Source organism: Heterodontus francisci, chromosome 27 (genome assembly GCF_036365525.1).
Source record: "Heterodontus francisci isolate sHetFra1 chromosome 27, sHetFra1.hap1, whole genome shotgun sequence".
NCBI classification, from domain to species: Eukaryota; Metazoa; Chordata; class Chondrichthyes; order Heterodontiformes; family Heterodontidae; genus Heterodontus; species Heterodontus francisci.
The window spans coordinates 73,861,295-73,877,774 of record NC_090397.1 but is presented as its reverse complement, the minus strand read 5'-3'; the positions used below and the strand labels follow the sequence as shown (position 1 = coordinate 73,877,774).

Here is a 16,480-nt window from a genome sequence, read left to right as displayed (position 1 = left end):
ATACTGCATTGTTTTATATATATAGTACAGTATTATATAGAGTAGTGTTATATATAGTACAGAATTAAATATACTGCATTGTTTTATATATATAGTACAGTATTATATAGAATAGTGTTATATATAGTACAGAATTAAATATACTGCATTGTTTTATATATATAGTACAGTATTATATAGAGTAGTGTTATATATAGTACAGAATTAAATATACTGCATTGTTTTATATATATAGTACAGTATTATATAGAATAGTGTTATATATAGTCCAGAATTAAATATACTGCATTGTTTTATATATATAGTACAGTATTATATAGAATAGTGTTATATATAGTACAGAATTAAATATACTGCATTGTTTTATATATATAGTACAGTATTATATAGAATAGTGTTATATATAGTACAGAATTAAATATAATGCATTGTTTTATATATATATATAGTACCAAGGCTAAGGGAGTAAACCCTAACAGAAAATCCGGAGCGGAACCCCGTAGGCGGTCATGTGTCACCTTTGGCATGTTTCCGGCAGTTCCTGCAGCCATACTGGTGCCAAACGTCGTGTCCTGCACTCCTTTGGACCCCACCAGAAAGGCCGAGAGGGGGGTTTTGACGACTGGGCAACTCTCAACCTCCATAAATTTGCCCAGGCATGCGCCATGGAGAGGTCACTCCATAGTTGCCTCACAGCGACTGAAACAACACGGAAGGCAGCAGTTACGGGTTATAAGTCCAGATAAATTGGCGTAGAAACTGGGCGCCACGGGTTGCCTTTGTCGGTGGGAGAGGTCATTGCACCTCACTGGACAGCTACCGCCCGCCTCAAACCGGGCAGCCCCCGGTCAATAAGGTTCTGTCCCGCCACAGTCTGCCTGCTTCAATGGGTGCTTGGAGCTCAGGGTCATTGCCCGAAAGGTGGACTGATACACCGCACCAAACAACATGAAAAAAGGAAAGAAGGTACCAGCCCTTCGCTTTGCAAGCTGGAACGTCAGAACTATGTGTCCTGGCCTGTCGGAAGACCTTACACAAATCAACGATTCTCGGAAGACCGCCATCATTAACAACGAGCTCAGTAGACTCAATGTGGACATTGCAGCACTTCAGGAGACTCGCCTCCCCGCGAGTGGCTCTCTAGCAGAGCAAGACTACACCTTCTTCTGGCAGGGCAGGGATCCTGAAGAACCAAGACAGCATGGAGTGGGCTTCGCCATCAGAAACTCCTTGCTCAGCATGATAGAGCCTCCCTCAAATGGCTCGGAACGCATACTGTCCATCCGACTGCTCACCACCTCTGGTCCAGTACACCTACTCAGCATCTATGCTCCAACACTCTGTTCCGCACCTGAAGCTAAAGACCAGTTCTATGAACAACTCCATAACATCATTAGCAGCATCCCCAACACCGAACACCTATTCCTGCTGGGGGACTTTAATGCCAGGGTTGGGGCCGACCATGACTCATGGCCCTCCTGCCTTGGGCGCTATGGCGTTGGAAGGATGAATGAGAACGGGCAGAGACTGCTTGAGTTGTGTACCTATCATAACCTCTGCATCACCAACTCGTTCTTTCACACTAAACCCTGTCACCAGGTTTCATGGAGGCACCCAAGATCACGTCGTTGGCACCAGCTAGACCTCATTGTCACAAGGCGAGCCGCCTTAAACAGTGTTCAAATCACACGCAGCTTCCACAGTGCGGACTGCGACACCGACCACTCCCTGGTGTGCAGCAAGGTTAGACTCAGACCAAAGAAGTTGCATCATTCCAAGCAGAAGGGCCACCCGCGCATCAACACGAGCAGAATTTCTCACCCACAGCTGTTACAAAAATTTCTAAATTCACTTGTAACAGCCCTTCAAAACACTCCCACAGGGGATGCTGAGACCAAGTGGGCCCACATCAGAGACGCCATCTATGAGTCAGCTTTGACCACCTACGGCAAAAGTGCGAAGAGAAATGCAGACTGGTTTCAATCTCATAATGAAGAGCTGGAACCTGTCATAGCCGCTAAGCGCATTGCACTTTTGAACTACAAGAAAGCCCCCAGCGATTTAACATCCGCAGCACTTAAAGCAGCCAGAAGTACTGCACAAAGAACAGCTAGGCGTTGCGCAAACGACTACTGGCAACACCTATGCAGTCATATTCAGCTGGCCTCAGACACCGGAAACATCAGAGGAATGTATGATGGCATGAAGAGAGCTCTTGGGCCAACCATCAAGAAGATCACCCCCCTCAAATCTAAATCGGGGGACATAATCACTGACCAACGCAAACAGATGGACCGCTGGGTTGAGCACTACCTAGAACTGTACTCCAGGGAGAATGCTGTCACTGAGACTGCCCTCAATGCAGCCCAGCCTCTACCAGTCATGGATGAGCTGGACATACAGCCAACCAAATCGGAACTCAGTGATGCCATTGATTCCCTAGCCAGCGGAAAAGCCCCTGGGAAGGACAGCATTACCCCTGAAATAATCAAGAGTGCCAAGCCTGCTATACTCTCAGCACTACATGAACTGCTATGCCTGTGCTGGGACGAGGGAGCAGTACCCCAGGACATGCGCAATGCCAACATCATCACCCTCTATAAAAACAAAGGTGACCGCGGTGACTGCAACAACTACCGTGGAATCTCCCTGCTCAGCATAGTGGGGAAAGTCTTTGCTCGAGTCGCTCTGAACAGGCTCCAGAAGCTGGCCGAGCGCGTCTACCCTGAGGCACAGTGTGGCTTTCGTGCAGAGAGATCGACTATTGACATGCTGTTCTCCCTTCGTCAGATACAGGAGAAATGCCGTGAACAACAGATGCCCCTCTACATTGCTTTCATTGATCTCACCAAAGCCTTTGACCTCGTCAGCAGACGTGGTCTCTTCAGACTACTAGAAAAGATCGGATGTCCACCAAAGCTACTAAGTATCATCACCTCATTCCATGACAATATGAAAGGCACCATTCAACATGGTGGCTCCTCATCAGAGCCCTTTCCTATCCTGAGTGGTGTGAAACAGGGCTGTGTTCTCGCACCCACACTTTTTGGGATTTTCTTCTCCCTGCTGCTTTCACATGCGTTCAAATCCTCTGAAGAAGGAATTTTCCTCCACACAAGATCAGGGGGCAGGTTGTTCAACCTTGCCCGTCTAAGAGCGAAGTCCAAAGTACGGAAAGTCCTCATCAGAGAACTCCTCTTTGCTGACGATGCTGCTTTAACATCTCACACTGAAGAATGCCTGCAGAGTCTCATCGACAGGTTTGCGTCTGCCTGCAATGAATTTGGCCTAACCATCAGCCTCAAGAAAACGAACATCATGGGGCAGGATGTCAGAAATGCTCCATCCATCAATATTGGCGACCACGCTCTGGAAGTGGTTCAAGAGTTCACCTACCTAGGCTCAACTATCACCAGTAACCTGTCTCTAGATGCAGAAATCAACAAGCGCATGGGTAAGGCTTCCACTGCTATGTTCAGACTGGCCAAGAGAGTGTGGGAAAATGGCGCACTGACACGGAACACAAAAGTCCGAGTGTATCAGGCCTGTGTCCTCAGTACCTTGCTCTACGGCAGCGAGGCCTGGACAACGTATGCCAGCCAAGAGCAACGTCTCAATTCATTCCATCTTCGCTGCCTTCGGAGAATACTTGGCATCAGGTGGCAGGACTATATCTCCAACACAGAAGTCCTTGAAGCGGCCAACATCCCCAGCTTATACACACTACTGAGTCAGCGGCGCTTGAGATGGCTTGGCCATGTGAGCCGCATGGAAGATGGCAGGATCCCCAAAGACACATTGTACAGCGAGCTCGCCACTGGTATCAGACCCACCGGCCGTCCATGTCTCCGTTATAAAGACGTCTGCAAACGCGACATGAAATCGTGTGACATTGATCACAAGTCGTGGGAGTCAGTTGCCAGCATTCGCCAGAGCTGGCGGGCAGCCATAAAGACAGGGCTAAATTGTGGCGAGTCGAAGAGACTTAGTAGTTGGCAGGAAAAAAGACAGAGGCGCAAGGGGAGAGCCAACTGTGCAACAGCCCCAACAAACAAATTTCTCTGCAGCACCTGTGGAAGAGCCTGTTACTCCAGAATTGGCTTTTATAGCCACTCCAGGCGCTGCTTCACAAACCACTGACCACCTCCAGGCGCGTATCCATTGTCTCTCGAGATAAGGAGGCCCAAAAGAAGAAAAAAAGAAAAAGAAGAATATATAGTACAGTATTATATAGACTGCAGTATATAAAGTATGTTTATATATGGAACAGTCTATGTACTGCAGTATTATATATAGTACAGTATTATATATAGTGCAGTATTATATATATTCTAGTGTTTTTATGTATAGTGTATATTATATATACTGTGTGTTATATATACTACAGTGATATATATATACTACAGTGTTATATATAGTACATTATATATTGTACTTAATGTATAGTGCAGTATTATATATAGTACAGTATTACATCGAGTACAGTGTTATATACACTAAAGTATTATATACAGTAGAGTATTATATATACTGCATTATATACAGCACAATGTTACATATACTAAAGTATTATATACAGTACAGTATATGTAGGACAGTGTTATATATACTACAGTTTTGCACCCCTGTGAATTTTGCTTACCTCTGCACAGCGACCCACTCTGATAAAGGCACAGCCTGGATCGAAGGCCCCTGTTCCACAGGCCAATAGGTGAGACCGATTGTATGAATGAAGAACACGGATAAAATTTGCACATTCCGACTGCAGAAAAGGAAAGAGTGATGTAAACAATGGAAAGATACTTTCCACACACTGAGCAAAAGTAGCTCTGAACTTTGAGATTTATAACAATTAAATACAATCTTTACTAATTAAAATGGAAAGTGATCAAAAGAATATGTTCACTATTTTATACTATTTGAACAATTTCTAGCAGGTACTTCTGGCTTTAAAATTTAGTCTCTTTAACCTGATACTTTAGGGCTGAAAGAGGAATCAAAAGCTTGGGTTAAATCCAATAAAATTCTAAAACAGAAGTATTCATCTTTAAGCCAAAAAAAGTAAGATTATGAAAGCTTTGCCACTCTTCTTCTCTCCATAAGCAAGTGCGTAACTCACAGAACACAGAAAGCTGTGTTCTTGTGACCTGCTCCGATTTAGAACTATAGAACCAGAGAAATGTTACGGCACAGAAGGAGGCCATCGTGTCCATGCCAGCCGTAAAAACTAGCTGCCCAATCTAATTCCACCTTCCAGCACCTGGTCCATAAGCTTGCTGGTTACATCATTTCAGGGGCATGTCCAGGTACCTTTTAAAATAATTGAGGGTTTCTGCCTCCACCACTGTTCCGGGCAGTGAATTCCAGACACCCACCACCCTCTGGGTGAAAATGTTTTTCCTCATGTTCCCTCTAATCCTTCTACCAGTCACCTTAAATCTGTGCCCCCTGGTAATTGACCTCTCCGCCAGAGGAAACAGGTCCTTCCTGTCTACTCTATCTAAACCCCTCATAATTTTGTACACCTCAATTAAGTCATCCCTCAGCCTCCTCTGTTCTAAGGAAAATAACCCTAGCTGATCCAATCTTTCCCAATAGCTGCAACTTTCAAGACCTGGCAACATTCTTGTAAATCTCCTCTGTACTCTCTCCAGAGCAACGATGTCCTTCTCGTAATGTGGTAACCAGTGTTTTATACAGTTCCAGCATTACATCTCTGCTTTTGTATTCTATATCTCGGCCAATAAAGGAAAGCATTCCATATGCCTTCTTCACCACTCTATCTACCTGTCCTGCCACCTTAAGGTCCTGTGGACATGCACTCCAAGGTCTCTCACTTCTTCTACCCCTCTCAATATCCTCCCGTTTATTGTGTATTCCCTCGCTTTGTCTGCCCTCCCCAAATGCATTACCTCACACTTTTCCGGATTGAATTCCATTTACCACTTTTCCGCCCACTCAACCAAACCATTGATATCAATCTGGAATCTATAGCTATCCTCTTGACTATCAACTAAACGGTCAATTTTTGTGCCATCAGCAAATTTCCCAATCATGCCTCCCACATTTAAGTCCAAATCATTAAAATATACCACAAACAGCAAGAGACCCAACACGGAGCCCTGTGGAACGCCACTGGAAAACAATTAGCATTCGCAAAAACATCCATCGACTACGACCCTTTGGTTCCTGTCACTGAGCCAATTTTGCCACATTCCCCTGTATCCCATGGGCTTTCATTTTACAGACTCTGACCAGTCTGCCATGTGGGACCTTGTCAAATGCCTTACTAAAATCCATGTAGACAACATCCACTGCACTACCCTCATCAATCCTCCTTGAACAAAGAACAACGAACAGTACAGCACAGGAACAGGCCATTCGGCCCTCCAAGCCTGCGCCGATCTTGATGCCTGCCTAAACTAAAACCTTCTGCACTTCCGGGGACCGTATCCCTCTATTCCCATCCTATTCATGTATTTGTCAAGATGCCTCTTAAACGTTGCTATCGTACCTGCTACCACCACCTCCCCCGGCAGCAAGTTCCAGGCACTCACCACCCTCTGTGTAGAGAACTTGCCTCTCACATCCCCTCTAAACTTTGGCCCTCGCACCTTAAACCTATGTCCCCTAAAAACTGACTCTTCCACACTGGGAAAAAGCTTCTGATTATCCACTCTGTCCATGCCGCTCATAACTTTGTCAACCTCTATCATGTCACCCCTCCACCTCCGTCGTTCCAGTGAAAACAATCCGAGTTTCTCCAACCTCTCCTCATAGCTAATGCCCTCCAGACCAGGCAACATCCTGGTAAACCTCTTCTGTACCCTCTCCAAAGCCTCCACGTCCTTCTGGTAGTATGGCGACCAGAATTGCACGCAATATTCTAAGTGTGGCCTGACTAAAGTTCTGTACAGCTGCAGCATGATTTGCCAATTTTTATACTCTATGCCCCGACCGATGAAGGCAAGCATGCCGTATGCCTTCATGACTACCTTATCCACCTGCGTTGCTACTTTCAGTGACCTGTGGACCTATACGCCCAGATCTCTCTGCCTGTCAATACTCCTAAGGTTGCTGCCATTTACTGTATACTTCCCACCTGCATTAGACCTTCCAAAATGCATGACCTCACATTTGTCCAGATTAAACTCCATCTGCCATTTCTCCGCCCAAGTCTCCAACCGATCTATATCCTGCTGTATCCTCTGACAATTCTCATCACTGTCCGCAACTCCACCAACCTTTGTGTCGTCCGCAAACTTACTAATTGGACCAGCTACATTTTCCTCCAAATCATTTAAATATACCACAAACAGCAAAGGTCCCAGCACTGATCCCTGCGGAACACCACTAGTCACAGCCCTCCTTTCAGAAAAGCACCCTTCCACTGCTACCCTCTGTCTTCTATGACAGAGCCAGTTCTGTATCCATCTTGCCAGCTCACCTCTGAACCTGTGTGATTTCACCTTTTGTACCAGTCTGCCATGTTTCTTTCTTTGGCCTCCTTATCTCGAGAGACAATGGGTAAGCGCCTGGAGGTGGTCAGTGGTGTGTGGAGCAGCGCCTGGAGTGGCTATAAAGGCCAATTCTAGAGTGACAGGCTCTTCCACAGGTGCTGCATAAAAATTTGTTTGTCGGGGCTGTTACACAGTTGGCTCTCCCCTTGCACCTCTGTCTTTTTTCCTGCCAACTACTAAGTCTCTTCGACTCGCCACACTTTTGCCCCGCCTTTATGGCTGCCTGCCAGTTCTGGCGAACGCTGGCAACTGACTCCCACGACTTGTGATCAATGTCACAGGACTTCATGTCGCGTTTGCAGACGTCTTTAAAGCGGAGACGTGGACGGCCGGTGGGTCTGATACCAGTGGCGAGCTCGCTGTACAATGTGTCTTTGGGGATCCTGCCATCTTCCATGCGGCTCACATGGCCAAGCCATCTCAAGCGCCGCTGACTCAGTAGTGTGTATAAGCTGGGGATGTTGACCGCCTCGAAGACTTCTGTGTTGGAGATACGGTCCTGCCACCTGATGCCAAGTATTCTCCGGAGGCAGCGAAGATGGAATGAATTGAGACGTCGCTCTTGGCTGACATACGTTGTCCAGGCCTCGCTGCCATAGAGCAAGGTACTGAGGACACAGGCTTGATACACTCGGACTTTTGTGTTCCGTGTCATTGCGCCATTTTCCCACACTCTCTTGGCCAGTCTGGACATAACAGTGGAAGCCTTTCCCATGCGCTTGTTGATTTCTGCATCTAGAGACAGGTTACTGGTGATAGTTGAGCCTAGGGTAGGTGAACTCTTGAACCACTTCCAGAGCGTTGTCGCCAATATTGATGGATGGAGCATTTCTGACGTCCACAAAAAACTCAATCAAGTTAGTAAGACATGACCTTCCCTTAACAAATCCATGCTGACTATCCCTGATTAATCCATGCCTTTCTAAGTGGCAGTTTATCCTGTCCCTCAGAATTGATTCGAAAATTTACCACCGAGGTCAGACTGACCGGCCTATAATTATTTGGTCTATTCCTCGCAACCTTTTTAAAGAATGGTACATTTCACAGACATCCAATCGTCTGGTACCTCGCCTGTATCTAGTGAAGATTTGAAGATGATCCTCAGAGAATCCACTATTTCCTCCCTGGCTTCCTTTAACAGCCTGGGATACAATCCATCCAGCCCTGGCAATTTATCCGCTTTCAAGGATGTCAGACCCTCTAGTACTTCCTCTTTCATTATGCTGATCATATCTAATATTTCACACTCCTCCTCTTTAACTATAATGTCTGTATCAACCCTCTCCTTTGTGAAGACAGAAACAAACAAAATCATTAAGAACCCTGACACATCTTCTGCATCCATGCATAAGTTCCCTTGTACATCTCTGATAGGCCCTACCCTTTCCTTAGTTATTCTCTTGCTCTTAATATACTGATAAAACAGTTTTGAGTTTTCCTTGATTTTACCTGCCAACAATGTTTCATGTCCTCTCTTGACTTTTCTAATTTCCTTTTTTACTTCATCTCTGCACTTTCTATACTCCTTTTTGTTTATTCATTCATGGGATGTGGGCGACGCTGGCCAGGCCAGCATTTATTGCCCATCCCTAATTGCCCTTGAGAAGGTGGTGATGAGCTGCCTTCTTGAACCGCTGCAGTCCATGTGGGGTAGCTAAACCCACAGTGCTGTTAGGAAGGGAGTTCTAGGATTTTGACCCAGCGACAGTGAAGGAACGGCGATATAGTTCCAAATCAGGATGGTGTGTGACTTGGAGGGGAGCTTGCAGGTGATGGTGTTCCCATGTATTTGCTGCCCTTGTCCTTCTAGATGGTAGAGGTCGCGGGTTTGGAAGGTGCTGTCCAAGGAGCCTTGATGCATTGCTGCAGTGCATCTTGTAGATGGTACACACTGCTGCCACTGTGCGTCGGTGGTGTAGGGAGTGAATGTTTGTAGATGGGGTACCAATCAAGCGGGCTGCTTTGTCCTGGATGGTGCCGAGCTTCTTGAGTGTTGTTGGAGCTGCACCCATCCAGGCAAGTGGAGAGTATTCCAACACACTCCTGACTTGTGCCTTGTAGATGGTGGACAGGCTTTGGGGAGTCAGGAGGTGAGTTACTCGCCTCAGGATTCCTAGCCTCTGACCTGCTCTTGTAGCCACGGTATTTATATGGCGACTCCAGTTCAGTTTCTGGTCAATGGTAACCCCTAGGATGTTGATAGTGGGGGATTCAGCGATGATAATGCCGTTGAATGTCAAGGGGAGTTGGTTAGATTCTCTCTTGTTGGAGATGGTCATTGTCTGGCACTTGTGTGGCGCGAATGTTACTTTCCACTTATCAGCCCAAGCCTGGATATTGTCCAAGTCTTGCTGCATTTCTACACGGACTGCTTCAGTATTTGAGGAGTTGCGAATGGTGCTGAACATTGTGCAATCATCAGCGAACATCCCCTCTTCTGACCTTATGATTGAAGGAAGGTTATTGATGAAGCAGCTGAAGATGGTTGGGCCAAGGACATTATCCTGAGGACCTCCTGCAGTGATGTCCTGGAGCTCAGATGATTGACCTCCAACAACCACAACCATCTTCCTTTGCGCTCGGTATGACTCCAGCCAGCGGAGGGTTTTCCCCCTGATTCCCATTGACCTCAGTTTTGCTCGGGCTCCTTGATGCCATACTCGGTCAAATGCTACCTTGATGTCAAGGGCAGTCACTCTCACCTCACCTCTTGAATTCAGCTCTTTTGTCCATGTTTGAACCAAGGCTGTAATGAGATCAGGAGCTGAGTGGACCTGGCGGAACCCAAACTGAGCGTCACTGAGCAGGTTATTGCTAAGCAAGTGCCGCTTGATGGCACTGTTGATGACACCTTCTATCACTTTACTGATGATTGAGAGTAGGCTGATGGGGCGGTAGTTGGCCGGGTTGGACTTGTCCTGCTTTTTGTGTACAGGACATACCTGGGCAATTTTCCACATTGCAGGGTAGATGCCAGTGTTGTAGCTGTACTGGAACAGCTTGGCTCGGGGCGTGGCAAGTTCTGGAGCACAGGTCTTCAGTACTATTGCCGGAATATTGTCAGAGCCCACCGCTTTTGCAGTATCCAGTGCCTTCAGTCATTTCTTGATATCACGTGGAGTGAATCAAATTGGCTGAAGGCTGGCATCTCTGATGCTGGGGATTTCAGGAGGAGGCTAAGATGGATCATCAACTCGGCACTTCTGGCTGAAGATTGTTGCAAATGCTTCTGCCTTATCTTTCGCACTGATGTACTGGGCTCCCCCATCATTGAGGATGGGGATATTTGTGGAGCCACCTCATCCAGTTAGTTGTTTAATTGTCTACCACCATTCATGGCTGGTTGTGGCAGGACTGCACAGCTTTGATCTGATCCGTTGGTTATGGGATCGTTTAGCTCTGTTTATCGCATGCTGCTTACGCAGTTTGGCATGCAGATAGTCCTGTGTTGTAGCTTCACCAGGTTGACACCTCATTTTGAGGTATGCGTGGTGCTGCTCCTGGCATGCCCTCCTGCACTCTTCATTGAACCAGGGTTGGTCTCCTATCTTGATGGTAATGGTAGAGTGGGGGATATGCTGGGCCATGAGGTTACAGATTGTGGTTGAGTACAATTCTGCTGCTGCTGATGGCCCACAGCGCCTCATGGATGCCCAGTTTTTTGCATTGCTGGATCTGTTTGAAATTTATCCCATTTAGCATGATGGTAGTGCCACACAACACGGCGGACGGTATCCTCAATGTGAAGGCGGGACTTCGTCTTCACAAGGACTGTGCGGTGGTCACTCCTACCAATACTATCATGGACAGAAGCATCTGCAGCAGGCAGATTGGTGAGGACGAGGTCAAGTGTGTTTTTCCCTCGTGTTGGTTCCCCCACCACCTGTCGCTGACCCAATCTAGCAGCTATGTCCTTTCGGACTCGGCCAGCTCGGTCAGTAGTGGTGCTACCAAGCCACTCTTGGTGATGGACATTGAAGTCCCCCACCGAGAGTACATTTTGTGCCCTTGCCACCCTCAGTGCTTCCTCCAAGTGGTGTTCAACATGGTGGAGTACTGAGTCATCAGCTGAGGGAGGGCGGTAGGTGGTAATCAGTAGGAGGTTACCTTGCCCATGTTTGACCTGATGCCATGAGACTTCATGGGGTCCAGAGTCAATGTTGAGGACTCCCAGGGCAACTCCCTCCCTACTGTATACCACTGTGCCACCACCTCTGGTGAGTCTATCCTGCCGATGGGACAGGACATACCCGGGGATGGTGGTGGCAGTGTCTGGGACATTGTCTGTAAGGTATGTTTCAGTGTGTATTACTATGTCAGGCTGTTGCTTGACTAGTCTGTGGGACAGCTCTCCCAACTTTGGCACAAGCCCCCAGATGTTAGTAAGGAGGACGTTGCAGGGTCGACAGGGCTGGGTTTGCTGTTGTCGTTTCCGGTGCCTAGGTCGATGCCGGGTGGTCCGTCCGGTTTCATTCCTTTTTATTGGCTTTGTAGCGGTTAGGTACAACTGAGTGGTTTGCTAGGCCATTTCAGAGGACATGTACGAGTTAACCACATTGCTGTGGGTCTGGAGTCACATGTAGGCCAGACCAGGTAAGGACAGCAGATTTCCTTCCCTAAAGGACATTAGTGAACCAGATGGGTTTTTACAACAATCGACAATGGTTTTAATTCCAGATTTATTAATTAAATTCAAATTCCACCTTCTGCTGTGGTGGGATTTGAACCCACGTCCCCAGAGTCTCTGGGTTACTAGTCCAGTGATAACACCACTACGCCACCGCCTACCCTCTCGGCTTTCTAAAGTATTATGATTTTTGTGATCGTCATAAACCTTCTTTTTCAGCTTTAACTTATACTGTCAGCTTCTCGATAACCAGGGAGCTCCAGATTTGGCAGTACCACCCTTTGTCTTTGTGGGGACATGCCTTCGCTGTACCTGTAGAATCATGCTTTTGAATGCCTCCCGCTGGTTTGCCACTGATTTTCTTTCAAGTAGCTGGATCCAGTCCACTTTCACCAATATTTTCTGATATTAAACATTTTTGGCCCAAAATGACACATATTTTCTCACTGCAGATTTTTGAATTTGATAATAAAGCAAAACATATCTGTCCAAACATACCGTGCACTGAGAGGTTCTTCTACCCCAAGAGACTCGGTCCAGGAAGATTTGTGTGTAAAGAATGTAAAAATTTTAAGTAACTCCTGCAAACCATTTCAACCATTGGTTGCTTTTTAACATCATTCATTTCTCAGAATTATGTATCAACTTCATTTCGGAAAATCTGTTTAATTACTGCATGGTAGTGTCAGTTCGTGTTGCTAACTCAATCTAAACCTAATCTTACTGTCCTGCGTGCTCTCCCCACAGCCCTGATATCTCAACATAAAGTTAAAGGAGTCGAGCTTCATGAAAAATTGTTTGTAAACACAGAGTGAAAACTGGAGTGAAATGTTTCATTGCATTGCAACTAATCTCATTCTTCACTTCCCCACAAGTAAAATATAGTTTCTCATGACAACAATGAGCTTTAAAATTAAGATTTTGACAATTTGCATCCTTACTCGTTTAACTGCCTTTAAATGTTGCCACACTTTTCCATATTTTTGGAGATAATAGCCATGCCTCATTTATCAAATTGTTTAAATTTTGCCTGTTTTAATATTTATTTGCTTTATAGGAAAGAAGCTTCTTGTATAGTTACTCAGATTATGAGAACATACCACTGCGTCTCTGCCTTTCATTCTACATCCTTCAGTTTGACTTGTTGTGCCCGGCCAGTAAACCTGAAATAAGAGAAAGAGAACTACTGTGATTAAAAATACACACAATTATCTCTGGGGACAGAGAAAGCTGGGAAAAGCTGATCTGCACCCAGCTCCGTGATCCAAGTGGCTGAACAGGTCCAGCTCATAAGTAAAGGAACAACTTAACCTTTCATACATTTTTAGAATTTTCCCATCCTTTTCATGCAAAGCTGCAAATGTAGCTGCCCATGAATTTCTTCTCCTTATTGTGTTAAAATGAAAGGGTTGATTATAAGCATGGACACTAAGCGGTAATGGTGCAGGTGTTTTGGGGGGCGTGGGGAGATTAAGATGGCGGCTGAGGAACAAGTTGTGCTCCTCACATGTTCCCATCTTAATGACCTCATATTGGAGATGGCACGGCTGCACCCTCCAGGTAGGCAGGAGATTATTTAACATAGAATCCAAAAAAGAGGGTGTATGATTCATGTCAGGTAAATTCTTCAAACGAGAATCAAGCCAAATACAATAAGCTGAGAAGGGAAATGAAGAGGAAAATATGACTAACAAAGAGAGAATATGAGAATAGAATGGCAGTTAACATAAAAGGGAAAACAAAAATCTTCTACTGGCATAGAACATAGAACAGTACAGCACAGTACAGGCCCTTCGGCCCACAATGTTGTGCCGAACCTTTAACCTACTCTAGGATCAAACTACCTACATACCCTTCATTCTACTATCATCCATGTACCTATCCAAGAGTCGCTTAAATGTCCCTAATGTATCTGCTTCTACTACCACCGCTGGCAGTGCATTCCACGCACCCACCACTCTCTGTGTAAAGAACCTACCTCTGACATCTCCCCGAAACCTTCCTCCAATCACCTTAAAATTATGCCCCCTGGTGAGAGCCCTTTCCACCCTGGGAAACAGTCTCTGGCTATCCACTCTATCTATGCCTTTCATCATCTTGTACCCCTCTATCAAGTCACCTCTCATCCTTCTTCGCTCCAATGAGAAAAGCCCTAGCTCCCTCAACCTTTCTTCATAAGACATGCCCTCCAGTCCAGGCAGCATCCTGGTAAATCTCCTCTGCACCCTCTCTAAAGCTTCCACATCCTTCCTATAATGAGGCGACCAGAACTGAACACAATATTCCAAGTGTGGTCGAACCAGGGCCTTATAGAGCTGCAGCATAACCTCGCAGCTCTTAAACTCAATCCCCCTGTTAATGAAAGCCAACAGACCATACGCTTTCTTAACAACCCTATCAACTTGGGTGTCAACTTTGAGGGATCTATGGACGTGGACCCCAAGATCCCTCTGTTCCTCCACACTACCAAGAATCTTGTCTTTAAGCCTGTATTCTGCATTCAAATTTGACCTTCCAAAATGAATCACTTCACACTTTTCCAGGTTGAACTCCATCTGCCACTTCTCAGCCCAGCTCTGCATCCTGTCAATGTCCCGTTGCAACCTACAACAGCCTTCCACACTATCCACAACTCCAGCAACCTTCGTGTCATCGGCAAACTTGCTAACCCAGCCTTCCACTTCCTCATCCAAGTCATTTATAAAAATCACAAAGAGCAGAGGTCCCAGAACAGATCCCTGCGGAACACCACTGGTCACCGAGCTCCAGGCTGAATACTTTCCATCTACTACCACCCTCTGCCTTCTATGGGCCAGCCAATTCTGTATCCAGACAGCCAACTTTCCCCGTATCCCATGCATGTAAATAGTAACCGGGTAATAAGAGGCAGGCTGGGGCCTATTAGGGAAAAGAGGGTGATATATGCTCAGAGGCACAGGGCAAGGCTGGAATACTTCATGAATACTTTGTATTGGTGTTTACTAAGGAAGAGGATGCTGAAAAAGCATTGGTAGAAGCAGAGATGGCAGAAATAATGGATGGGGTGAAAATTGAAAGGAAAGATGTACTAGGAAGGCTGGCTATGCTTTGAGCGGATAAGTCGCCTGGTCCGGATGGTTTGTATCCCAGATTGCTAAGGGAAATGAGAGTACAGATAGTGGAAGGGCTTATCATAATCTTCCAACCTTCCCTAGATACAAGGAAGTTGTCAGAGGAATAAAGCGAGTCAGATGTGGCACCTTTATTCAAGAAAAGGTGTAAGGACATTCCTAGTAACTACAGGCCAGTCAGTTTAACATCAGTAGTGGGTATAATTTTAGAAATAATAACCTGGGAAAAAATCAACAGGCATTTGGAGAGGTTTGAGTTAATTAAGGAGAGCCAGCATGGATTTGTAAAAGGCAGATTATGTTTGACTAATTGAATTTTTTGATGAAGTAACAGAGAAGGTTGATGAAGGGAATGCAATGGACTTTTTCTATATTGATTTTAAGAAAGTCTTTGACAAAGTTTCACATTAAAGGCTGCTTATGAAAATTGAGGCTCATGGAATAGGAGGGTCAGCGTCAGCTTGGATAAAAAATTGGCGAGTTGTTTTTCAGACTGGAGGATCGCAGGCAGTGGTGTTCCCCAAGTATCAGTTCTAGCATCATTGCTTTTTTTTGTTGTATATAAATGACTTGGATATTGAAATACAGAGTAAAATCTCAAAATTTGCCGATAATACAAAACTTGGAGGTGTGGCAAACAGTGAGGATGATAGCAATCTTGGGCTACATATATTGAAGTATTGAGTACAAAAGCAGGGAAGTTATGCTGAACCTTTATGAAGCTCTTGTTCGGCCACAATTAAACTATAACATCCAATTCTGGTCACCGCACTTCAGGAAGGATGTGAGGGCCCTTGAGAGGGTGCAGAGATTTACCAGAATGGTTCCAGGGATGAGGGATTTTAGCTACAAAGTTAAGTTGGAGAAGTTGGGGTTGTCCTCCTTGGAAAAAAAGAGATTGAGGGGAGATTTGATAGAGGTGTACAAGATTATGACAGGTTTCGATAAGGTAGACAAAGAAAAACTGTTTCCATTAACTGATGGTACAAGGACTAGGGGACACAGATTTAAGGTTTTGGGCAAGAGGTGCGGTGGGGTGGGGGTTGAGGAGGATGTGGGGAAAAACTTTTATTACGCAGTAAGTGGTAATGACCTGGTACTCATTGCCCACAAGGGTGATGGAAGTGGAGACAATCAATGATTTTAATAGGAAATTGGATGGGCACTTGAGGTAAATAAACTTGCAGGGCTATGGAGATAGAATGGGGGAGTGGGACTGACCC

At 45.7% G+C, this 16,480-nt stretch overlaps 1 protein-coding gene across 1 annotated transcript in view; it reads right to left on the bottom strand.

The window, feature by feature from the left end:
- Nucleotides 1-16,480, bottom strand: part of LOC137384912 (semaphorin-3E-like) — a 405,916-nt gene that overhangs the window by 179,459 nt on the left and 209,977 nt on the right. The window contains exons 3-4 of the mRNA XM_068059620.1: nucleotides 13,248-13,310; nucleotides 4,643-4,762 (exon numbers count right to left, since the gene is read on the bottom strand). Of these exons, the coding sequence (XP_067915721.1) occupies nucleotides 4,643-4,762; nucleotides 13,248-13,310 (183 nt within the window). The remainder of the gene's footprint in view (nucleotides 1-4,642; nucleotides 4,763-13,247; nucleotides 13,311-16,480) is intronic.